General features: G+C 46.6%; 1 protein-coding gene across 4 annotated transcripts in view; it reads left to right on the top strand.

Moving 5' to 3' along the window:
• CNGB1 (cyclic nucleotide gated channel subunit beta 1) overlaps positions 1 to 13536 on the top strand; it is a 104033-nt gene extending 90497 nt beyond the window's left edge. For all 4 annotated transcript variants that reach the window (XM_045383055.3, XM_045383057.3, XM_045383054.3 and 1 more), the window contains 2 exons: positions 7388 to 7607; positions 11000 to 13536. In XM_045383055.3, coding sequence (XP_045238990.2) covers positions 7388 to 7607; positions 11000 to 11293 — 514 coding nt within the window. In that variant the 3' untranslated portion in view covers positions 11294 to 13536. The remainder of the gene's footprint in view (positions 1 to 7387; positions 7608 to 10999) is intronic.
• The last annotated feature ends 11876 nt before the right edge of the window (positions 13537 to 25412 follow it).

Raw genomic sequence — 25412 nt, 5'->3', positions numbered from 1 at the left:
CACAGAATTAATTATTTTTAAATTTTAATTTAATTTAATTTTTTGAGACAGAGTTTCACTCTTGTCACCCAGGCTGGAGTGCAGTGGCAGTGGCGCCGTCTCAGCTCATTGCAACCTCTGCTGGGATTAAAGGCATGTGCCACCACACCTGCCTAATTTTTGTATTTTCAGCAGAGATGGGGTTTCACCATGTTGGCTAGACTGGTCTCGAATTCCTGACCTCAGGTGATCTGCCTGCCTCGGCCTCCCAAAGTTGCTGAGATTATAGGTGTGAGCCACCGTGCCCTGCTACCACATATTAGAATTCATTCTAATATTCTCCCTTTTCATACTTGTAAATCTCTTCTCCAACACTGAGCAGTACAGAGAAGTTCATTTCAGAATTTCCAGCCCATGTCACTGTAAAAACAAAGAGTAAGTCTTCTAGGTAGAGTTCAGTACTGGATGCAGCTCTTCTGTCTTTAGCCCGAGTATATATGATGTAAGTGTTATGTTCAAAGTTATCTGGAGTCCTTCTCTTCCTCCCCCACCCTTTAATGTGGTTACTTTATTCATCTGAAATACAGGTAGGTTCACTTATTTCAGTTTACATTCCATTTAGGGCTCCTGCCACCCTGATCTTTGTTGACTTTTTCTTGTTTTAAGTATGTAGAACATTAACATGTTCCTGAAGGTCAGCACTCTGCAAAATGGGGCACTCAGAAAAGCGTCCCAACTCTCCCTGTCCCCATTGCCCCCTGACTGCAACCCCCGTTATTACGTGATTCGTTGCATCAATTTCTGCCTTTTCTTTCCTCTGCTTACTTTTGCAAAAATAGACAGATCCACAAACATTTTCTTTTTTCTTTTTTGAGATCAAGTCTCGTTCTGTAGCCCAGGCTGGAGTGCAGTGGTTTGATCTTGGCTCACTGCAACCTCCACCTCCCAGATTTCAAGCGATTCTCCTGCCTCAGCGTCCTGAGTAGCTGGGATTACAGGCATCCACCACCATGCCTGGCTAATTTTTGTATTTTTAGTAGAGATGGAGTTTTGCCATGTTGTCCAGGCTTGTCTCGAACTCCTGACCTCAGGTGATCTGCCTGCCTCTGCCTCCCAAAATTCTGGCATTACAAGTGTGAGCCATCACGCCCAGCCCAAACATTTTCTTATTTCTTCTTTCTTACACAAAATGTGGCATGCTGTAGATTCTTGTTGTACTTTACTTTGTTTCCACATGACGACAAAACCCGGAAATCATCGTCTATCAGTGCAGAGTCAGTTTCCTCATTCCTTTCCACAGTGGCAGAACATTCCTGTAAATGGGCATTTAGGGTATTTCCAAAATTTTGCAATTACAAACAGTGGTGCAATGAATAACTGTGTGCATCTGTATTTTGCATTGTTGGGGAACACGTCATTCTTTTTAGAAAAGCCAGTTTTTGTTTTCAAACCCTTAAGATCAGGTTTCAAATTGAGTGACAGGCATCGTGGTGTGGCAGGAACCCCACAATAGGTCTGGGATGCTGGCGGGGCTCAGGTCCCTTCCATGTGAGGTGCTGGCTGTGTGACTTTGAGGAAATTGTTAACTTTTCTGGTCTCAGTTGTCTCCTATGTAAAATAAAGGTCATAACCCCTACTTTGCTGCTGTAATTTTTTTTTTTTTTGAGATGGACTGTTGCTCTGTTGCCCAGGCTGGAGTGCAGTGGCACAATCCTGGCTCACTGTAACCTCCGCCTTCTGGGTTTAAGCGATTCGATTCTCCTGCCTCAGCCTCCCCAGTAGCTGGGACTACAGGCATGTGCCACCACACCCGGCTAATTTTTGTATTTTAAGTAGAAACGGGGTTTCACCATGTTGACCAGGCTGGTCTGGGACTCCTGACCTCAGGTGATCCGCCCGCCTCGGCCTCCCAAAGTGCTGAGATTACAGGTGTGAGCCACTGTGCTTGGCCTGCTGCTGTGAAAATCAAATAGTGTGTGGGAATGTCTCCGGTGGGGTGCCTGTCATGTCAGAGAGCTCAGTGCATGTTAATAACGATCACTTCAGGCCAGGTGCAGTGGCGCATGATTGTAATCGCAGCACTTTAGGAGGCTGAGGCGGGAGGATCACTTCAGCCCAGAAATTTAAGGTTAAAGTGAATTATGATCGTGCCACTGCACTCCAGCCTGGGTGACAGAGCAAGACCTTGTCTCTAAAATAAATAAGCAATTGTTCCTCTGTAGCCATCAAATTCACCTTATAATTTTTCAATTGGCTAAAACCTTTTTAATCCACATATCTGGGTTTTCCTCCTTGTCTTGTATCACATATTCTTATCTTCCCCTTCATTCTATACAATGACACCAGAAATAAACTGCACAGAGAGTTGCCATAATAAAGGGAAGAAACTCACCAGCATCCATTCCTACAGCACAGTGATGTATCGAGTACACAGTGCTGAGTTCTGGGGACACAGCAAGGACCAAACAAAACTCACATTCTAGTCAGGGAACCAACAATGGAAAGATGAGTGATGATGTGATGTGTCTGGCTATGAGGAAACAAAGCCACGGGAGGAGCGGGAAGTGACGGAGTGTTGCCTGAGATAAGCTGGTTGGGGAAGCTGCTCTGAGCAGTTGGCATTTCAACAAGACCTGTACAAAGCAAAGGAGTGAGCTGGCAGACTGATGGCTGGGAACAGCATTCTGGGCAGAGGGAACAGCATGTGCAGAGGCTCTGAGGAGGAGCAGGCTTAGTGTGTGGGTGGCACAACAGCGAGAAAATTAGCATAGCTTGGTGTGGGATCAGAGGAGTGTAGGGGAAGAGATTGGGTCGGACCTCAGAGAGAGATGGGAGCCACGGCGAGTTTTACACAGAGGAGTGACTTGAAGTTCCTTAGGTTTTCACAGGAGCCCTCTAGCAGCTTCAAGGTAAAAGGAGGCAGTTTTGATGTCCAAGCATCATGCACACAAGACACTGAGGTCCCCTGGGGAAGGAAGCTGCCCCAAAACTCACCTGGTTGCTCTCAAGGAACCCACTGGGCCCTTCCAAAACCCGGGTCTATCTGAATTTCTCCCACCAAATCTCCCCACGTTCCCCACCACATCAGTGGTGCGTGCCAGCGCCTCCTCTCCTGAGGGACAGGGAGGTAGAGTGGACCCTTGTGATTCATGGACTCCATATTTGCAAATTCGCCTCCTCACTGAAATGGGCTCGTAACGCCAAGATCAATACTAACAGGCTTTTGTGGTAATTCAAGGACATGCCCAGAGCAGCAAAATACTTGAGTCACCCCAAGTGCACGCTCCCCGCTGAAGTCCCAGTTCTGCCTTCTGGTTTCAGCTCTTGTACTGCAAACAGGTGTATTTTTATGGTCCATTTAATGCCACTTTTTTTTTTCATTTTTGTGCTTTTTGTTGGCGATCGCACTGTTTAAAATGGCCCCCAAGCATAACGCTGAAGTGCCGTCTCGTGTTCCTAAGCACAAGAAGTCTGCGATGTGCCTTACACAGTGAATATGTGTGTTAGATAAGTTTCATTCAGGAATGAATTATAGTGCTGTTGGCTGTGTGTTCAATGTTAATAAAACAATGATCTATATTTAATAAGATGTCTTTAGCCAGCACAGTGGCTCACGCCTGTAATCCCAGAACTTTGGGAGGCTGAGGCAGGTGGATCACCTGAGGTCAGGAGTTCGAGACCAGCCTGGCCAACATGGTGAAACCCCATCTCTACTAAAACTACAAAAATTGGCAAGGCGTGGTGGTGGGCACCTATAATCCCAGCTACCCGGGAGGCTGAGGCAGGAGAATGGCTTGAACCTGGGAGGCAGAGTTTGCAGTGAGCTGAGATCATGCCACTGTACTGCAGCCTGGGTGACAGAGTGACACTCTGTCTCAAAATAATAATAATAATAGTAATAATAATATAATAATGTCTTTAAAAAGAAACACACATAAGACAAGTTTATTATTATTAATTTTAGAGACAGGGTTACACTCTTTCACCCAGGCTGGAGTACAGTGACATGATCATAGCTCACTGCAACCTCGAACTCCTGGGCTCAAGAGCTCTCCCGCCTTGGCCTCCCAGTGTTCTGGGACTGTGTGTGAGCCACCACGCCTGGCCAAGTTTATGTATTATGGTTGACGAATGTTGTGATGAGAGATTTGTAGGAATCTAGCCTTGTATTTCCCCTAGCAACAATGTTTCCGTATTTGCTAATTCGGTGTTCGCAGAGATCTCATAGGATATAATTACTACAAATCATGAGATTCAACTCTGCTTGTGGCTGAAAACTGGTGCCAGGTCTCCCCACCCTCTCTTCTTGCTCCCGCCCCCACCAGGAGGAACAAAGCTCAGGAAAGCCATGCTTTTAGCTGTTATCCCATCATCCTGGGTGGGTTAGGCAAGAGTTTGGCAAATCAGATGGGACCCCAAAGGCCCTCCCAAGAGCCGTGCAGAGGCCCCCATTCCTGACAGTGCCTGTGCACCTGTGTCCATACTGAGAAGGCTGAGGTGTGGGTGGGAGGCAGCCAGGCGAAGGAGTGGAGCTAACAGGCCTCACAGCAACATGGTGGGGCGTGGGATGGGGGGCCCAGCCATGAGTCATCAGAGTGGCTGTTTGCTGGCCAGGCCAGCTTGACCAGAGAGGCAGGGGATTGTGTGTGAGCTCTGCTCATCAGGGGAGATACACTATCTGAGAACCATAGTTCTGGGGACATCTGAGTTGGTGAGGGCCACGTGTGGGATTCTGTCCAAGTTCCCTGCTTTGCAGATGGGGGACCCGAGTCCCCAAAGAAGTGAAGTGCTCAGATCTCTGGCTTGACCACTCCAAGAAAGAGAATGAAGAGGTCTTATGTGGGTCACTTGCTCCAGGCTGATTGCTCAATCTCAGTTATAGGGAAGCATACATTATCAGAAAATGAGGACAAATTTCCCTAATCTGGAAATGCCCCAGAAGCCAGCTCAATGTTTCCAAACAGAGACAGCTATTAGCAATCAGCAAAGGTCCTATAAATAGTTATTTTGTTAGAAAGAAAAAGATAGTTCATTTTCACAGCACCCTCAGCCTTCCTGTGGGCTGTCACATCGTGAATTATGGACTCAAATAACATGGGGGACGGTGCCGAGCTGGCGCGTGTCAGAGGCGTCTGGTGAATTATCATGTTTGTGTTCTCCTGGGGGATCTCCAGCTAGAAATGCAAATCTTGGGCAATTAATATCAATATGCACCATTTAAACCCATTGCCTCTGATTAGATAAGCAGCCAGTAATGGCCTCATTTTTAAACAAACAAGTTTTGCTGGAGCCCCGATGAATGAATTTGCCAATTCATTGTCTAGGCCCGCTGGTTGCAGGCAGAATTCATTTGTTCTTGAGACAAACTGCTTACCACATGTTTGTAGTGTGAAAAATTCCCGGTAAAAAGGTAGGGCTCTCTTTGATGGAAAAATCTACCCTTATCTAGAGAAACAGGGGGTTACATACCATTAGACGTGGGTGGCAATTCTGCTTCTGCCACTTCCTGGTAACCTTGGGCACATCACTCCCCCTGTTCTGAGTCTCAATTTCCCCAACTGTCAGAGGCACAGTCATCTCAGCCCTTCCCATATCACAGGAGTATTTGTCAGTGTCCAGGAAGATAATGATGTAATGTCGCTTTGTAATCATTAATATCTGGGGCACCGGGGTCAGAAGTGTGGCTTTGAATTCTAGCTTTGCTGCTGCTTAGCTGTGTGGCCTTGGGAAAGTTACTCACCCCCTCTGAACTTCTATACCCTCATTTGGAAATGAGGATGAATAATAAGACCTACTTACGGGGATTGTTGTGAGACTTAAATGAGAGAGTATGTATTAGCATAACAGTATTACCACAAATTTAACCGTTTAAAATCACACACATTCGCGATCTCAGTTTCTGTGGGTCAGAAGTCTGGACATGGCTTAGCTAGGTCCTCTGCAAGATTGTCATCAAGGTGTCTTCCAAGCAGGCTCTCATCTCAAGTCTGGATAGGGGAAGGACCCACTTCCAGTATCACATGGCTGTTGGTGTAATTCAGTTCCTTGGGGTTGTAGGACTGGGGCTCCAGTTCCCACTAGCAATTGGCCAGTGGCTGGCCTCAGGTGCTTGCCATGTGGACCTTCTCCAACACAGCCGGCTGCTCCCTACATCAAAGTCATCAAGGGAGGCCAGGCACCGCGGCTCATGTCTGTAATCCCAACACTTTGCGAGGCCATGGCAGGAGGATCGCTTGAGCCCAGGAGTTCAAGACCAGCGTGAGCAACACAGGGAGACCCCGTCTCTATTACTTAAAATAAAAATCAAATAAAAAATAAATAAAGTCAGCAAGGGAGAGTCCCCTTGCAAGACAGAGCTCTATCACAATCCTGTGTGATATATTCCACCAGTGATAGCCCTTGTTGTATTCTATTGGTTAAAAGCAAGACACATACCCCACTCATCCTCAAGGGAAGGGGACCACACAGAGGCGTGAACACCAGGAAGGGGGTAATAGGGGCCATTGAAGGGTGCCTGTAAAGGATGGAGCAGAGGGCCTGGCACATATAGACACTCAATACATGCTGATAATTGTGATGGTAACAATGGGGAGGTGACAGTGAAGCAGAAGGAGAAGGAAAGAGCTTTGGTTCCTTTTCCACCTGGGCATCTTATTCCCAATTCCCTATGTGAAAGTGTCCTTCAGGATTTCCTAACTCTTCTGCTGGTTAAAAAAAAGAAAGAGGCCAGGCATGGTGGCTCACACCTATAATTGCAACACTTTGGGAGGCCAAGGCAGGCGGATCGCTTGAGCCCAGGAGTTTGAGACCAGCCTAAGCAACATGGCAAAACCCTGTCTCTACAAAAAAAATAAAAAATTGTGGTTGTGGTGGTGCATATCTGTAGTTCCAGCTACTCGGGTGGGAGGATTGCTTGAGCCATGGAGGTCAAGGCTGCAGTAAGCCATGATCACGCCACTGCACTCCTGCCTGGGTGACAGAGCCAGACCCTGAGAGAGAGAGAGAGAGAGAGAGAGAGAGAGAGAGAGAAAGAGAGAGAGAGAGGAAGAGGAGAGGAGAGGAGAGGATTCAGAAGAGAGAGGAGAGAGGCGAGAGAGAGAGAGACAGAAAGGAAAGAAAGAGAATTTCCTAGCTGTATGACCTCAGACAAGTTATTCTTGAACCTCTCTGAGCATCACTTTCCTCATCGCTAAGGCACAACAGACAGTGAGACCCACCTCATTACAGTTGTTCTGATTCTTCAATGAGATGCAGTGCATAAAGTACTAAACACGACACTTGGCTCTCTACAATCGCCAGCCAAAATCACCACCACCACACCGCTCCAGCTTAAAGGAGGCTACACAAGCGAGCCTTTCTTTTCCCCCAGCGTGCGTCTGTGATGTAAGTGGATGCTGCTTTCTTCCAGGCGTATGCTGAAAAACAACAACAAGCCCAAGGAGGAGAAGAGCGTGCTGATCCTTCCGCCCCGGGCGGGCACCCCGAAGCTCTTCAGCGCTGCCCTCGCTATGACAGGAAAGATGGGCGACAAGGGGGCAAAAGGCGGCAAACTTGCTCACCTCCGGGCCCGGCTCAAAGAACTGGCTGCGCTGGAGGCGGCTGCAAAGCAGCAAGAGTTGCTGGAACAGGTAATGTGGTTGGGAGCCCAGCCACCACATCCATTTTGGATATGTGCCAGGGAGAAGGCCGAGGGGTCTCCAAGAGTGGGCCACACATTTAGTTTTAGGGTCTTCCCCGTCCTTTTTCTATCAGTCAGGACTCATTTGGTTACCAGTGACAGAGTGCAAGCTCAAATCAGCTTGAGAAAAAGGGGAATTAGGGGTCAAGTAATCGAAAAGTTCAGGAAAGCCTGGATCCAAAAGCCTGAATGATGCCAACAGGACGAGTTTTCCCATTGTATCATCTCTGCTTTATTCAGCGATGGTTTTATCTCCAGGCAGGTTCTCAAGAGTTCTAGGATGACATCCTCCTGGCATAGCAACTCCAACAGAAAGAAAGCACCTCTTTCCCAGGCATTCTAGCAAAAGTTCCCGGACTCACTGTCATTGGACAGAATTGGGTCACATGCCAATTCTTGAGCCATTCGGTGTGACCAGGGCACTGTGGTGTTCTAAAGAGGCCTGGGTCACATACCCACCCCTGGACTGAGAGTAGGCTGGGAGCAGGATCTCTAAAAGACAGTCTTGATACTGTTGCAGAGGTTAGAGGAGAGGGTGTGAGAAGCAAATGTCCCTCCCCAGAAGACAGTGTGTTCTCATATTTAATACTGTATCTGTGGCAATTTAAGATATTTGGGTCAGGCATGGTAGCTCACACTTGTAATCTCAGCACTTTGAGAGGCCAAGGCAGAGGATCTCTTCAGGCCTGGAGTTCAAGACCAGCCTGAACAACATAGCGAGAACTTGTCTCTACAAATTTTTTCTTTTTTGTTTTTAATTAGCCAGGCTTAGTGGCACATGCCTGTGGTCCTAGCTACTTGGGAGGCTGAGTTGGGAGCATCACTTGAGCCCAGGAAGTCAAGACTGCAGTGAGCTATGATTGCACCATTGCACTCCAGCCTGGGTGACAGAGTGAGACCCTGTCTCAAAAAATGAAAAATAAAACTTTGAAAGTAAAATCCTCTCACACGGGCACAGTGCCTAATGTTCCCACCCCCATAAATCTATGGGGGACATTAAAATTAGTTCTGGGACTTTTTTCTGTGACCAAAGCCAAGAATACCAAGTAGAACAATTACACTAATTATGTTTGTTCATGGCTGTCCCTTAGGAAGGCTGCTGGGGAACTGGAGAGGGACTGGGGTTAGGCAGACTGGGGTTAACAGTCTACACAGCAGAGTTCAAAGGAGCCCAGTGAACTCAGTCTCAATCCAGCCTGGTGTCAGAGTCCAGGAGACCCATCCAGAGGTTGTTTGACAGTAGAAGTCTGGTGAGTGACATCAAAGCTATCTGGGGTACCAAGACATTCTCCAGATATAGCCACCAATGGCCCCAGACTGAGGAAAGATGTGATCGCCTGGCTCACAAACTGTCAAGGTCAAGGTGGAGCTGGCAAATGGGGGTCTTCAGCGCTGGCTGCTGTGAGGGCTGACTAGACAGGAACTCCAAGGGTGCCCTCAGCACACTGAGAGCTTCAGCTGGGGCGGGCTTGTGGCTCCTAAGTGGTAGCTCTTCAACAAGGCAGCTTTAAGATGGGAATTAAACTTGCATGAGTGTTCCATTAAAAGGCACTTCCTCTCCAAATCAGAACAACCAGGGCAGAATGGCAGAGTGCAGGGAGCTCTTAACTAGACATCCAGAGACACAAGTCCAAATCCAAGCTCTGTCACCACTAGCTCCATGACCCAGGAAGCCCCTCAAGCTTTTTGAGACTTGAATTACTGAGGGTTGCCTCAGGAGGTCGTAAAGATCAAGCAGGATACCTTGGAGGCCTTTTAGAAAAGCATGTTGAACACAGCAAAGCACTTTTCTGACTTCCCATGATGCTGCTGGTTCCAGCCAGAGCGCCATGCTTCAGGAAGTCCCACAGTGCTCACCATCTGAGCATCCTGCCCTGGAAATGCGTTGTCAAGAGTTTAGGGTGGGCTGGGCACAGGTGGCTCACCCCTGTAATCTTAGCACTTTGGGAGGCCGAGGCGGGCAGATCACTTGAGGTCAGGAGTTCAAGACCAGCCTGGCCAACATGGTAAAACCCGGTCTCTACTAAAGATACAAAAACTTAGCCAGGCATGGTGTCATGCACCTGTAATCCCAGCTACTTGGGAGGCTGAGGCAGGAGAATTGCTTGATCAAAGGCAGAGGCTGCACTGAACTGAGATCACACCACTGCACTCCATCCTGGGTGGCAGAGCAAGACTCGGTCTTAGAAGAAAGAAAAAGAAAGAAAAGAAAAGAAAAGAAAGAAGGAAGGAAGGAAAAAAGAGAGAGAGAGGGAGGGAGGGAGAGAGGAAGGAAGGAAGAAAGGAAAGGAAAGGAAAGGAAAGGAAAGGAAAGGAAAGGAAAGGAAAGGAATAGAGTTTAGGGTAACAGGGAAGGGTGGGACAGGGGCACCAAAACATACAGAAATACTGAGACAGAAGGGGAAGCATATCCCAAGAGAGGCCTTGGGCTCTCGGAGCATTTTGGCTGCTCCCTCTCCATTTTTTTCTTTCAATATCCTACGACTTGAGCAAATGGCGCAGGTCTCTCCACACAAGCACGTTGACTGCTCTCACTTGAAACTCACAAGCACCACTTCACACGGGTCTTGGGCAGCTGAGGATCATTCCAGCCTCCTCTGGGGGCTGCTCCCTCTCCAGTTTCCTTCCTTGCAGAGATGGGATCAGGCAGAGTGGGAGGGGCCACAGGTATCCACAAAGGCTTGGTTTAATTACCCAGTCCCCTACTGATGCAAAGCCCATGGCCATCGCTTGTGGGAGGCAGCACAGGCTGGAGGCTGGAGGTATCCATCAAGTCTCCACATACAGCGTCAGCGCAGCCCAATACCAGGGGTACCCAGTCCTAGGCTATCCCTGAAGATCTCAACCTTTGAGACCTTCCAGAAAGGGGGCCCAGCCCCAGCAGCCTCTCCCCTCATCACTTTTTACCCTGTTTGCTTGGAGTTCTTTTCATCCACTCCAGGAGTGCCCATCCCTGGTAACTGATGGTTCAGCCTTTGCAGAGGCCTTATGGGTACTCCCTCAGAGTCACTGCCTGGCTTGCTTCAGCAGCTCGGGGGAGGGGCCCTGTGCTTGAAACAACAGCCTCATCCCAGCTTCCAGCCCCACAGCCTAGATCTAAGACATGCCAAGACTTTCCATGAAATCCAACCGGGACTTTTAATCTGTACACTTCCCCATAATGTACTTTGTTTCTCCTAAATAACGCCCATGCGGCTCCACCCCACCCACTAGATTTCACCCGCTCTGTGTTCCGCTGTCCTCTTTGGGGGCCCAAAAAGGCTGGAACAGGGAGGTGTCCAAGACCCTTCCAAGACCCCTCCCAGAGTCTGTGCCTCACGAGCCACCCTTTCTGGATTCCAGGCCAAGAGCTCGCAAGACGCCAAGGGAGAGGAAGGCTCGGCCGCCCTAGACCAGCCCACGCCCCCAAAGGAGGCCACCCCCGACCCACCCGCGCCCCAGACGCCCCCCGAACCCCTGGGGTCTCCACCGCGCTCTCCACCGCCTGCCTCCCTTGGGAGGCCTGAGGGAGAAGAGGAGGGGGCGGCCCAGCCTGAGGAGCACTCGGTAAGGATCCGCATGAGCCCAGGCCCGGAGCCCGGCGAGCAGATCCTGTCGGTGGAGATGCCGGAGGAAAAGGAGGAGAAGGTGGAGTAAGGTGTGGTGAGGCGGCTCCCACGCGCAGTTCCGGCAGGTGTGCCCCCAATGCCCGCTGCGCCCCTGCGCCCCAGCTTCCCCCACGGCCCAAGAGATGTTTTTCCGCAGTCGTGGCCTCAGTGGCTGCAGCTCTGACCGCCCTGCCAGCACACCAGCCCCGACTCAGCTCCTCGCGGGCTGGGCCTGAGCTCGACACATTTCATCAAGTGTTCCAGTCCCTGAGCTCTCAGTATCTGTTGAGAGCCCTGCCTTTTCCTGACTGTTCCTTTTTTAAAGAACAAAATGATGTTCCACTTTTAAAGTTCATGGGTGGGGGATAAAATGAGGCTCCAATATATGGGAAGCTTTGTTGAAAAAGTAAAGGGTTATTGAATGTGTGGGGTTTCCCCTCAGGAATTTGTCTAACACATTTCAAGGATAGAAAATACTTCACGGCCGGGCATGGTGGCTCATGCCTATAATCCCAGTGCTTTGGGAAGTCGAAGGAGGAGGATCACTGGAGGCCAAGAGTTGGAGAGCAGACTGGGCAACATAGCGAGACCCCATCTCAAACAAAAACAAAACAAAACAAAATAGGCAGGTGTGGTGGTGTGCACCTGTAGTCCCAGCTACTGGAGAGGTTGAGGCAGGAGGATGGCTTGAGCCCAGGAGTTTCTGGCTGTGGTGAGCTGGACACAGTGAGACCTTGTCTCAAAGAACTAAAAGATAGCCAGGCACAGTGGTTCACATCTGCAATCCCAGCACGTTGGGAAGCTGAGATGGGAGGATTGTTTGAGACCAGGAGTTCAAGATCAGCCTGGGCAACGTGTTGAGACCCCATCTCTACAAAACAGTAGCAGAAACAAAAGCAAACAACAACGTACACAAACAAAGAAACAAAGAAAGGAGGGCAGCCGAGCTGTTCAGCTGAGAATTGCCTGGTTCTGAGCTGAGCTTGGGACACTGTTTTCTTTTGCGGGCAATCACACTAGGGGGCTGGATGCCCATTAGGGTAGTTAGTGCTTATCTTCCTCAGACTCTATTCAATTCCAGTGCAATGCCATTATCTCAGAACAGATAGAAGGGAAATGGACTTACTGGCCAGGGACTGCTAGCGTTTCTGCCTCTGCCAGGAGGACAGCCCGGTAGGAGCATCCTCTGCCTATCATCCTGAGAAACCCCATTTGCCAGCAGGGATCAGTCCGTTACTCACTTTTGACACTCTCGCTGTAGAGATGGTGGCAGCAACTTCAATTAATCCTAGAAAATGAAATCTCCCAGCTGATGACAGCACTTACATTCCCTAAAGCTTTCCAGATCTTGTCATGTTGCTTTTATGATTCAGACAAAAAAAAAAAAAAAAAAAAAAAAAAAAAGGATCATTCAGGGAATGAATATTTATCGAGAGGATTTTATTTGCATACTGAATGGCTCTTGGGGGAGTGAGTGATTAAAAATAAAATCTAGCATTCTAGTATTAGGCCATTTGTTTCCACCTGCAACAGAGAACATAAAGGACCTGGAATTCCAATAGGTCCTGCCTATTTTATATAAAATTACAGGAAAACGTGAGCTGCTCAGAGGCCTTTAAGGTTTGCAAATGTCTATATGTATTTGTCCATCCACTAAAAACAACATTCATTTCCATTGCAGAAAATTGAAAGAATGTGGGAGTCCCCAGGCTGGTCTAAGCATTTCCAAATCCCAGAGTCACAAACAGATTTGTCTAGTTGATGGCTTGTCACATGATCCGGGTAATCATCACATTGAATATAGTGATTGACCTTATTATTTTACCTTTTTTTTTTTTTTAAAAAAAAGCTTTTAAAATGTATTTTAATAGACAATAACATATTTACATGGGTACAAAAGGATATCCAATAAAAATTCTTCATCCTGCCCTGGTACCCAGCTTCCTTGGTTCCCTCTCTGGAAGCAACCACTGTTAACAGTTTCTCCTGTATCATTTCAGAGTTATTTTATGCTTATACAAGGAAATATGTAACTGCTTCTTCCCTTCCTTTTTAATTTTAACAGAAGTGGTAACACATATTAGAACCACTGTTATTTTTCACTTAATTTACTTTGGAGATGGTTCCCTATCCTTAAAGAGCATGCTTGTTTTTTTGGTGACAGCAATCTAGTTTGTTGTATGGATGTATGATAACATTTAAACCACTCTCCCATTGATGGGCATTTGCATTGTTTCCAATCTTACACTGTTAAAAATAATGCTGCAATAAAACAATCTTGTGCAGACATAATTTCACTGGTAAATATCTTTTAAATGGGGGAACTCTGCAAGTTTAGGCAGTTATTTTTCCTTCGTCTCCATTTACTATTTGTATATTTGTACCACATAGTCTAAGATCGAAGCACAGAGAATGCTTCCACCATTACCAAGTGTTTCAGATGTGCTAACAAACACATTGCTTTTCAGTAAATGGCAAAATGCTTCAACAGCACCTTCCCTGTGAGATCCTATTTTATAAGGAATCTTTTTTATACGAATGTACTTATTCTTTTAGATATCAGTTCTTGAATATGTACTCCTTATGATATAAAGCAAGAGATTCTTGAGGTTCCCAAGAATTGTCCTGGAAAGAAAATTGATTTTGAAATGAGATTTGCAGTGTTTTAATTTCGCTGAGATAACTCCCTTAACGCAGTACTTTCACAAAACTTAGTTATTACATAAATTGAATTTGAGGCTGGCATTCTTCCCCAAATTGAATTGGACTGGTTGTTTGCTGAGGTATGAATGGAACAGCTCAGAAGCATTATAATTCTGTAGCTGAAACAGGACCCTTATTTATGTATGTTCAATCTCTACTTATTTAAAATGTCTCAGCAGTTCCTGCATTTAGATGGAAAACAAATAGCCAATACTTTTTAACTACATAAATATTTTAAATAGAATGAAAACCAAGAAGCTGTTTCAAATTTTATTATCAAAGTGTGTTCAGCTACCTGGAATATTTTAGTCTGTTTTCTTAGTAAACATGAACACTTTATTTACACTCTGCCTTTCATATTACAATGCATTTAATTAAAGTATTTAGACAAACGTTCCTGGCTTGAGGATTCATTTCAGAAATCAGCCATGGGTGACAGACACCTTTGTGAGAAAAACTATGTAAATTTCCTGGCCCAGGCACTCCAGCAAATGTCCTACGGACATCCTTCTGGTTCTAATCCATCCTGCATTCCTATTGCTGGAATGATATTCTTATCAAACCTCTATGGCCACTTTGAGAAGCTGAGGTGGGAGGATTGCTTGAGCCCAGGAGTTCAAGACCAGCCTGGGCAACATAGTAAGACTCCAACTCTATTAAAAGAAAAAACAGGCTGGGTACAGTGGCTCATGCCTGTAATCCCAGCATTTTGGGAGGCTGAGGCAGGCGGATCACCTGAGGTCAGGAGTTCGAGACCAGCCTGGCCAAAATGGTGAAACCCCGTCTCTACTAAAAAAATACAAAAAAATTAGCCGGGTGTGGTGGCGGGTGTCTGTAATCCCAGCTACTTGTGAGGCTGAGGCAGGAGAATCACTGGAAACTGGGAGGCGGAGGCTGCAGTGAGCCGAGATCGTGTCATTGCACTCCAACCTGGGTGACAGAGCAAGACTCCGTTTCAAAAAAAAAAAAAAAAAGAAAGAAAAAGAAAAGAAAAAATAGGGCCAGGTGTGGTGACTCATGCCTGTAATCCCAGCACTTTGGGAAGCTGAGGTGGGTGGATCACCTGAGGTCAGGAATTCGAGACCAGCCTGGTCAACATGATGAAACCCCGTCACTACTAAAAATACAAAAATTAGCCAGGTATGGTGGCTCACGCCTGTAGTCCCAGCTACTCTGGAGACTGAGGCATGAGAATTACTTGAACCCAGGAGGCAGAGGTTGTAGTGAGCTGAGATCGTGCCATTGCACTCCAGCCTGGGCAACAGAGTGAGACTCAGTCTCAAAAAAAACCACCACCAACAACAAAAAACCCAAAAGACTTCATGGCCTCTAGGACTCTAAGCCCTTCAAGTTAAAAGCCCCTTTATGTCTGTGCCATCTCATCTATTATAAGACAACTTACAATTTCCCCAGCCCATTAGATTTGTTCAATGACGCACAGTGCTGATAAACATGGACGCAAGGATTCAGACTGCCTGGCTTCCAATCCCAGTTTGATCATACACCATGGACCTCTCTGAGCCCCAGTGATCTCATCTATAAGATGGATATAATACTTTGAGTCACACAGGGCCACCGTGATAATTAAGTAATAGACTGAAATTGCCAAGTTTGAGTGGGCATGAGGAATAAAAGCAACGCACCACCCCTCTTACTCTGATAGTTGGTGTAGACTGGAAGCCTCTGGATAGCTCTGTCTTCTCGGAACTCTGACTCTGCCTAGGGTTATACACACAGAGGGCTTTGATCACCTCTTTTCTTGACTCTTTAACAGTGTTTGTACAAAGGGCTGGACACATGTTAATTATAACAATATAAATCGCAGATTTCCCTACCATCAATTAATGATTTAACCCAATTTTATAACAAAACAGACCCTAAAACACCCCAGCAAGGCTTACTCTCCTTGGGGCAATCACTCCAGTTCTGGGCTAGGCCCAGGGCTGTCTTCGTGGGCTTGTGTCCTGTGCAGTCACATAGGACTCTGTGTCCAGAAGCACTCTGTGCTTGAAATTCTGAATAAGTTTGGAGCCACGGGTCCTGCATTTTATTTGCACTGGTTCCTACAGGTGATATAGCCTGTCCTGGCCGGGTCGCGATACTACGCAGTATCTGAAATGGTCAGTGGTTGAAGGAGGTAAAGATATCTTTCGTGCACTCAGCTTCCGTCTCTCTTCTTCTAGCCCCAGAATTCTGCTTCCCCTTTTGGAAGATTACCTTTCAGTCATGTGTAGTGACTCCAACACAATGACCTAAGCCAGGCCCGTTGGCTCTCTTTGCTGGGAAGGTGAATCTTAAGAAGGATGGCCCACTCCTCCCTTGCTAACAGAGCCCTGATTTAGCTTTGGACAGCAGCATGCCCATCCCCAGAAGATGAAGCCCCTGGTATAAGCCAATCACTGCTCTCTGTTCTTTTTTGCCTAATTCTTGCCTTTCCAGACTTTTTTGTAGCTAGGTGTGACCCAGTTTCAACCCGTGAATTGATCAAGTATGGAAAGCGCTCTGTTGCTGTTGTCCTTCTCCTGCCTGGGATACTGAAGTGAGAATGTATTTGGAGCTGCAGCAGCCATCTCATGACTGAACAGCCAAAAATTGGAGAGAGGCAGCCTGTGACATGTGTGAGCTGCCAAATCAACCTTGAAACCACGCGTGTTCAGACTACTCACTATATGAGAGAATGAAATATCTTTATTATTTAAAGCCATTCATATTGTCTCTGTTACCTGCAGCTGGAAACATCCTGATGTAGGAACAGTGAAATGGGCTAGGCATGGTATAATTTCAGCACTTTGGGAGGCTGAGGCAAAAGGACCACTTGAGCCCAGAAGTTTGAGGCCAGCCTGGGTAACATACCAAGACCCCGTCTCTACAAAAAAATAAAAAATAAAAAAATAGCTGGGCATGGTAGTGCACTCTTCTAGTCCCAGTTACTTGGGAGGCTGAGGCAGGAGAACCACTCCAGCTCAGGAGTTTGAGGCTGTAGTGAACTATGATTGTGCCACTGTACTCCAGCCTAGGTGACAGAGTCAGACCCTGTCTCTAAAAAAAGGCCAGGTGCGGCTGGGCATAGTAGCTTACGCCTGTAATCCCGGCACTTTGGGAGGCTAAGACAGGCGGATCACAAGGTCAGGACATTGAGACCATCCTGACCAACATGGTGAAACCCCATCTCTACTAAAATACAAAAAAAAAAAAAAAAAAATTAGCCGGGCATGGTGGTGCGTGTCTGTAGTCCCAGCTGCTCGAGAGGCTGAGGCAGGGGAATCACCTGAACCTGGGAGGCAGAGGTTGCAGTGAGCAGAGATGGTACCACTGCACTCCAGCCTGGCGACAGAGCAAGACTCTGTCCAAAAAAAAAAAAAGAGACCAGGTGTGGTGGCTCACACCTGTAATTCCGACACTTTGGGAGGCCAAGGTGGGCAGATTACTTGAGCCCAGCAGCTCAACACCAGCCTAGGCAACAAGGCGAAACCCTGTCTCTACAAAAAATACAAAAATTAGCCAGACTTTGTGGTGCTCCCAGTTACTAGGGAGGGTGAGTTGAGAGGATTGCTTGACCCAAAGAGATAGAGCTGCAGTGAGCCATGAGCCATAAGTGTGTCACTGCACTCCAGCTTGGGTGACAGAGTGAACCCTGTCTCAAACATAAATACATTAAAAACAATTTTAAAAATAATTATTTTTAAAAATGTAAAAGCAGCAATGAAATGGAGAAGGAAAGGAAGAAAATGAGGCCGGGTGCAGTGGCTCGTGCCTGTAATTCTAGTGCTTTGGGAGGCTGAGGTTGGTCTTGAACTCCTAATTAATTGAGGTCAGGAGTTTGAGATCAGCCTGGCTAACGTGGTGAAAACTCGTCTCTACTTTGTTTTTAGTTAGTTTGTTTTTTTTTTAGACAGAGTTTCGCTCCTATTGCCCAGGCTGGAGTACAGTGGCGTGATCTTGGCTCACCGAAACCTCCACTTCCTGGGTTCAAGCGATTCTCCTGCCTCAGCCTCCCGAGTAGCTGGGATTACAGGCATGCACCACCATGCCTGGCTAATATTTTGTATTTTAATAGAGACAGGTTTTCTCCATGTTGGTCAGGCTGGTCTCAAACTCTCGACCTCAGATGATCTGCCCGCCTCGGCCTCCCAAAGTGCTGGGATTACAGGCATGAGCCACCATGCCCAGCTCGTCTCTACTTAAAATACAAAAATTAGCCAGATGTGGTATCTCACACTTGTAATCCCATCTACTCGGGAGGCTGAGGCATGAGAATTGGTAGAACCCAGGAAGCAGAGGTTGCAGGGAGCTAAGATTGTGCCACTGCACTCTAGTCTGGGTGACAGAATGAGACCCTGTCTCAAAAAATAAAATAAAATAAAATAAAATAAAATAAAATAAAATAAAATAAAATAAAAATAAAAAAAAAGAAAATGGGAACAGATGCATCACAACTTCAAAACTTCAGCCCCCTGATCACACTGGACGTGAGTTCCTGCTGCTCAGGTTCTTGTTACTCCTATGTTCTTGCCCTTCCTGGCCTAGTCGACTTTCCTTCAATGACACAAGCTACCCTGTATATCTTCCTTCTGCTTAAGTTGGTCAGAGTTGGTTTCTGTTGTTCACAATGAAAGAAACCTAACCGATGCAGACAAAAGTACTTCTGGGAATTTCCTGATTATTTAAAACTCAAGATCTAGGCCACCCATTCTGGGTGTGACTTTTGCTCTAGCATAGGTACTTGTGGTTTCTAAATCCCGACCTCAGGAAGATCCCCTCAGAAAAGGGATTAGAGGAGAGAGGGGGCTGTTTTTTGTTTGTTTGGTTGGTGTTTTGTTTTGTTTTGTTTTGTTTTGTTTTGTGAGACAGAGTCTCGCTTTGTCACCTAGGCTGGAGTGCAGTGGCGCGGTCTCAGCTCACTGAAACCTCCGCCTCCCAGGTTCAAGCGATTCTTCTGCCTCAGCCGCCTGAGTAGCTGGGATTACAGGTGTCTGCCACCACTCCCATCTAATTTTTGTATTTGTAGTAGAGGTTCACCATGTTGGCCAGCTAGTCTCGAACTCCTGACCTCAGGTGATGCACCCACTTTGGCCTCCTAAAGTGCTGGGATCACAGGCATGGGCCCCCATGCCCGGCTGAGGGGGCTGTTTTGACCACGATGAAATTCAAACACCTGTCTGTGGATGGCCAGCCCAATGCGAGAGAGTGATTCACCAGCAAGGAGAACTGGAGTATCAAGCCTCATGCCCCCTAGGTACTCCCCGGCTCCCTCCCTGTCCTGACACCACAGTGAAGCGCCCTGGGACAGAACCCTCCTCATCAACAACCCTTTGGACACCCTGCCTCGCTGCTGCCTTTTACTACTGGACCGAGAACAAAGGTGACCGTGCTTTAGGGCTTTGGAAACCTTTTTCCCATTCGGTTAGTCTTGTCCACGCTGCTGCGTGATCATGAAGCAAATGATCAGACCCAAATAATAGATGAGGAAACTCATACTTAAGACAGGCAAAGGGATTTATTCTCAGGGAATCAGCACCTTGGCTAGAGACAGAAACAGTCTCATGAGAAAAGACCCTGAAGGCCACTGTTCTGCTTCTGCCACCAACCTGCAGTGCAGTCGTACCTGGGTAACTTTCATTCATTGAATAAATATTTTTTTAAAAAATTCTTTCTTTGTGCCAAGCACTGTTCTAGTTGCTTTCTGGCCTCAGGTGTTTCATCTCTAAGTCGGGAGGAAGAAAATAATCGTTCCAGGTTGTTATGAGAAGATTCGGGGCTGGGTGCAGTGGCTCATGCCTGTAATCCCAGCACTTTGGGAGGCTGAGATGGGTGGATCATGAGGTCAGGAGTTCAAGACCAGCCTGGCCAAGATGCTGACACCCCATCTCTACTAAAAATACAAAAAGTAGCTGGGCATGGTGGCATGCGTGTGTGGTCCCAGCTACTTGGGAGGCTGAGGCAGGAGAATTGCTTGAACTCAGGAGGTGGAGGCTGTGGTAAGCTGAGATCATGCCACTGCACTCCAGCCTGGGTGACAGAGCAAGACTCTGTCAAAAACAAAAAAGAAAAAAAAAAAAGAAGAAGATTCAAAGGATGTTTAATAAACTCACCGTAACCAAAAAATTGTAGAGTAACATTTCCTAGATTCAACATCCTGAGCACTATCTCCTTCAATATCTCTTCCGAAATGAAGAGAAAGAAGGCCTGAGTGCCCTTATTTTATTTATTTATTTTTTGAGATGGAGTCTTGCTCTGTTGTCCATGCTGGAGTGCAGTGGCGTCATCTCAGCTCACTACAACCTCTGCCTCCCGAGTTCAAGTGATTTCCAGCTAGTTTTTGTATTTTTAGTAGAAATGCGGTTTCACCATGATGGCCAGGCTGGTCTCGAACTCCTGACCTCAAGTGATCCAGCCACCTTGGGCTCCCAGAGTACTGGGATTACAGGCGTGAGCCACTGCTCCCAGCCCTTATATTATTCTTTCAATGGGCATAAAGTGTTGGCATCTCCAGGGGGTCCTCTTCCCTGGTCACCATGGTTGAGTGCCAGATTTAGCAAGTAAAAATACAGAAAGCCCACGTAAATTCGAATTTCAGATAAAAAATTAAGTGTGTGTGTGTGTGTGTGTGTGTGTGTGTGTGTGTTTTTAAAGCCTAAGTATGTCTTATGCAATACTTGGGATATACTTAGGCTAAAAAAAATGTTATTTATCCAAAATTCAAATCCAACTTGGTGCCCGGTATTTTATCTGGCAATTCTGCAAGGTGAGGATGAATGTCTTGGGCCCAGAGCAATTAGGGCTACAGCCTCTAGGGCCAACCTTGGGCCAGAGCTATCCTGGCACCCCCCTTCTCCAGAGTCAGTCATGATTGGTGGAGGAAGAGGGAAAGCACCCACCCCAGGCTGCTGTTAGTGGTTTCTGTTTTTTATAGAGATGGGGTATCATTATGTTGCCCAGACTGGTCTAGAACTCCATGCCTCAAGCAATCCTTCTGCCTCCTTGCTGGGATTAGAGGCATGTACCACCACGTCCAGCCTGTCAGTGTTTCATTATTTTTGTTTTTGAGACAGGGTCTTGCTCTGTCACCCACGCTGGAGTACAATGGTTCAATCACAGCTCATCGCAGCCTCGAACTCCAGAGCTCAGGTGATCCTCCTGCCACAGGCACGCACCACCACACCTGGCTAATGTTTTTTTTTTTTTTTTTTTTTTAAATTATTTGTAGAGATGGGGGATGGGGGGTGGAGGGGACAAGTCCGGGGGGGGGTCTCCCTATGTTTCCCAGACTGGTCTCGAACTCCGTGACTCAAACAATCCTTTCATCTTGACCTCCCAAAGTGTTGAGATTACAGATGTGAGCCACCACGTCTGGCCTGCCAATGGTTTTTAAATATTTATCTTTATTAATTCTATCCTGAATGCACACACACAGGTGTTTGGGATCAGAGACAGATTTCATATTAATTACCTTTTAGCAAATAATAAGTACATAGCCCCCACTCCCAGCCTCCCCTTAAGCCTTACTCCTGGCCAGGAAATGTCCCATGCAAGTAGCCGGACACTCCATAGATGAAGGACAAGGTTTCCCTGCTTATAAAGGTGAAGGAGGTAGCTATTCCCCTCCCTTTTTGAAAGGGTCTCCTTGGAAACTTAACGGGCCCGAAACCTAACCCCAGCTCTTTGATATGTAAATAAAGCCTCATCCAGAACTAGATAGCCCCGGGTGTCTCAGCTTTAACCACCTGGAGGGGTCTTCAAGTTCTGGGATTTCCTCACTTTGACATGTAAATACCTAAGGAGACAGTGCGGGAGTCTTCCCCGCACTTTGGAGCTAGCCTAGAGACCTAGGCCCGGCTGTGGCCATTTGGCCCTCTCCCGGAGGGAGGCGAGAGAAGCTTTAGGATCCTTTCTGATGAAGGCAGTTAACTAGACAAATGGCTCCAGAAGGCGTTATCAAGAGTCTCGGGAGACTGGGCATCCACCTTTCACATTTCCAAATTTATTTCCCTCCCTTCCTGCCTTCCTTGGCCCCCACCTTTCACATTTCCAATTTCTTTTTTTTCCTCCCTCCCTCCCTCCCTCCCTTCCTCCCTCCCTCCCTCCCTCCCTCCCTCCCTCCCTCCCTTCCTCCCTCCCTCCCTCCCTCCCTCCCTTCCTTCCTTCCTTCCTTCCTTCCTTCCTTCCTTCCTTCCTTCCTTCCTTCCTTCCTTCCTTCCTTCTTTCCTTCCTCCCTCCCTCCCTCCCTCCCTCTCTCCCTCTCCCTCCCTCCCTTCCCTCCCTCCCTCCTTCCCTCCCTTCCTTTCTTTTTTTTTTTTTTTTTTTTGACAGTCTCATTCTGTCACCCAGGCTGGAGTGTAGTGGCGCCATCTTAGCTCACCACAACTTAAGCTTCCCAGACAAAAGCAATTGTCCTGCCTCAGCCTCCAGAGTACCTAGGAATACAGGCGCGCGCCACTACCGCCGGGCTAATTTTTGTATTTTTAGTGGAGATGGGGTTTCACTATGTTGGCCAGGCTGGTCTTGAACTCCTTACCTCAAATGATCCACCCGCCTCAGCCTCCCAAAGTGCTGGGGTTACAGGCGTGAGCCACCGTGCTCGGCCACATTTCCAAATTTCTGAAATCAAGTGTTTTGTTCCTTAATGAAAAGTGGGTAGAGGAGGGGGTGACATGAAGTGTTTCCAGACAGGTTCAAAAGAATAATTCAGATACCATGGAAAACTTCCATGTATAAGTCAAATATAAGTAATAAGTTTTAAAATCAGGGCCAGGCACGCTGGCTCATGCCTGTAACCACAGCACTTTGGGGAGGCCGAGGTGGCAGGATCACTTGAGCCCAGGAGTTCGATGCCAGTATAGGTAACATGGCGAAAACCCATCTCCACCAAATATATACACAACAAAAATTAGCCAGGGGTGGTGGCACATGCTTATAGTCCCAGCCAGTCAGGAGGCTGAGGTGGGAGGATCGCTTGAGCCTAGGAAGTCGAGGCTGCAGTGAGCTGTGATGGCACCACTGCATTCCAGTTTGGGGGACAGAGAGAGACCCTGTTTCAAAAAAAAAAATTAGATTGGCCTCAATTCAATGAAGGATAATATGATAATATATTAGATGACTTTTGGCAAATTAGTCATGAACAGCACCCACAAAAGACAAATGAACAAACAAACAAACAAAGCTGCCAGGAGGAAGTATGAGCCACAAAAGTTTGCACCAGTGATAATACTTTGCATTCCATCTGAATCTAAATTTACTTGAAATGATACAACTGAATGTGTTTGTAGGTCTTTTATTTCTAATTACTCCACAGGAGCATTGCACGATGACCATGGAAAAGCACTTTTTGGGCTGGGTGTGGTGGCTCACACCTGTAATCTCAGCACTTTGGGAGGCTGAGGCGGGTGGATCACATGAGGTCAGGAGTTTGAGACCAGCCTGGCCAACATGGTGAAACCCTGTCTCTACTTTTAGCCGGGCATGGTGGCACACACCTATAGTCCCAGCTACTCCGGAAGTTGTGGTAGCAGAATCACTTGAACCCGGGAGGCGGAGGTTGCAGTGAGCCAAGATCGCATCACCGCACTCCAGCCTGAGAGACAGAGTAAGACTCTGTCTCAAAAAAAAAAAAAAAAAAAAAAAAAAAAAAGAAAAAGAAAGAAAAGAAAAGAAAAAATAAAAAGAAAAGAAAAGAAAAAGAAAAAAGAAAAGCACTATTTGAAGACTAGAAAAGGGGATTAGAACCTTGGTATGATTCAGATTTGAATTATCCATTGCAATCTGGGATAATTCCTCCAGATATGAGTAATGCCTCTAAACACAATAAACTGAAACAAAGAATAATGCTTGTTGAATCACAGAATTTCTCAGATTTGCTTAGAAGGAAGTGAAAGGGCATCTACCCTGTTCTAATGAGCAGGACCCTAAAAATATCTGCATGAGATTGTTAATATGAAAAAAAATGAGGCTATCTTATTAATTTGTCAGCAAATTGATATGACATTGAGGGAGACAACTAACAGCGCTCAGAGTTATGCATGCTTGAGGATTTAGAATTGTTCTACTTAGTAATGTCTTTCTTTTTTTTCTTAGTTCTATTGACAGATTTCATTAGCAATTTCTTTATAGTGTTTGTATAACACCTAGCAGAAGATTCACTCTAGAACAATTAGAGACAATTACTCTTTTAGGACAATATAACAAAACGAGGCAGTGGTCAGCTATAGAGACTGCATTTCTTCAATGTTTTGTTGTATTATAAACTTTGGTTTCTTCTGACGGCTTGCCTAAATCTTTTTTTCTTTCTTTTTTTCCTTTTTTTGGGATAGAGTCTCACTCTGTTGTCCAAGCTGGAGTGCAGTGGGGTGATCTCAGCTCACTACAACTTCTGACTCCCGAGCTCAAGTGATCCCTCCACCACCCACCTCCCAAATAGCTGGAACTATAAGCGCACGCCACCTAATTAACGCCTGGCTAATTTTTGCATTTTTTTTGTAGTGATGGGGTCTCACTATGTTGCTCAGACTGGTCTCAAACTCCAAGTGATCTGCCTATCTCTGCCTCCCAAAGTGCTGGGATTACAGGCATGAGCCAACAAGCCCGGCTGGCTTAAATCCTATATTCCATGCATTAGGAAGCTGCATTCTGTGATGTGTTCAACATGGTTTGAAGTATGGTTTTCTCATACTACATTCAATTGAGTGTCTTATTACTTATGCTTTCCGCATACTGTTGTTCTCATTACCATTGGAATGTTTGTGAATGATATTGTCAACACCTCATATGTTGTCTTTTTTTTTTTTTTTAAATAACTCCCTCTAGTAATTTATCTTAGTCAATGTTTTGTTTTGTTTTGTTTTGAGGTGGAGTTTCACTCTTGTTGCCCAGGCTGGAATGCAGTGGCGTGATCTTGGCTCACTGCAACCTCTGCCTCCTGGATTCAAGTGATTCTCCTACTTCAGCCTCCCGAGTAGATGGGATTACAGGTGCCTGCCACCACACTCAGCTAGCTAATTTTTTGTATGTTTAGTAGAGATAGGGTTTCACCATGTTGGCCAGGCTGGTCTCAAACTCCTGACCTTGGGTGATCCACCAACCTCAGCCTTCCAAACTGCTGAATGCTGGGATTACAGACGTGAGCCGCCACACCCGGCCCACTGGTTTTTTAAATTGGGTTTTGGACATTTAGTCTTGATGTTGGTCAAGTTTGGTATGTATGGGACCTGGATGTCCTTGCTTCTCTCTTAGCCTTCTGGTCCTTGTGTTTGGCCACGCTGATGCACCTCTGCCAGCCCTGGAAGACCTCAGAGCCTCCTCTCCATTGGACGCTGTGTCTAGCTGTCTTGGTTCTGGGCTTATGTTCTCTTTCTTTTATTTCTTTCTTTCCTTTTTTTATTTTTTATTTTTTTGAGACAAGCTCTCACTTGGTCGCCTAGGCTGGAGTGCAGTGGCACAATCTCAGCTCACTGCAACCTCTGCCTCTGCCT

Source organism: Macaca fascicularis, chromosome 20 (assembly GCF_037993035.2).
Source record: "Macaca fascicularis isolate 582-1 chromosome 20, T2T-MFA8v1.1".
Classification (NCBI taxonomy): Eukaryota; Metazoa; Chordata; class Mammalia; order Primates; family Cercopithecidae; genus Macaca; species Macaca fascicularis.
The sequence above is the reverse complement of the archived record's forward strand: the minus strand, read 5'-3'. Positions and strand labels throughout refer to the sequence as shown.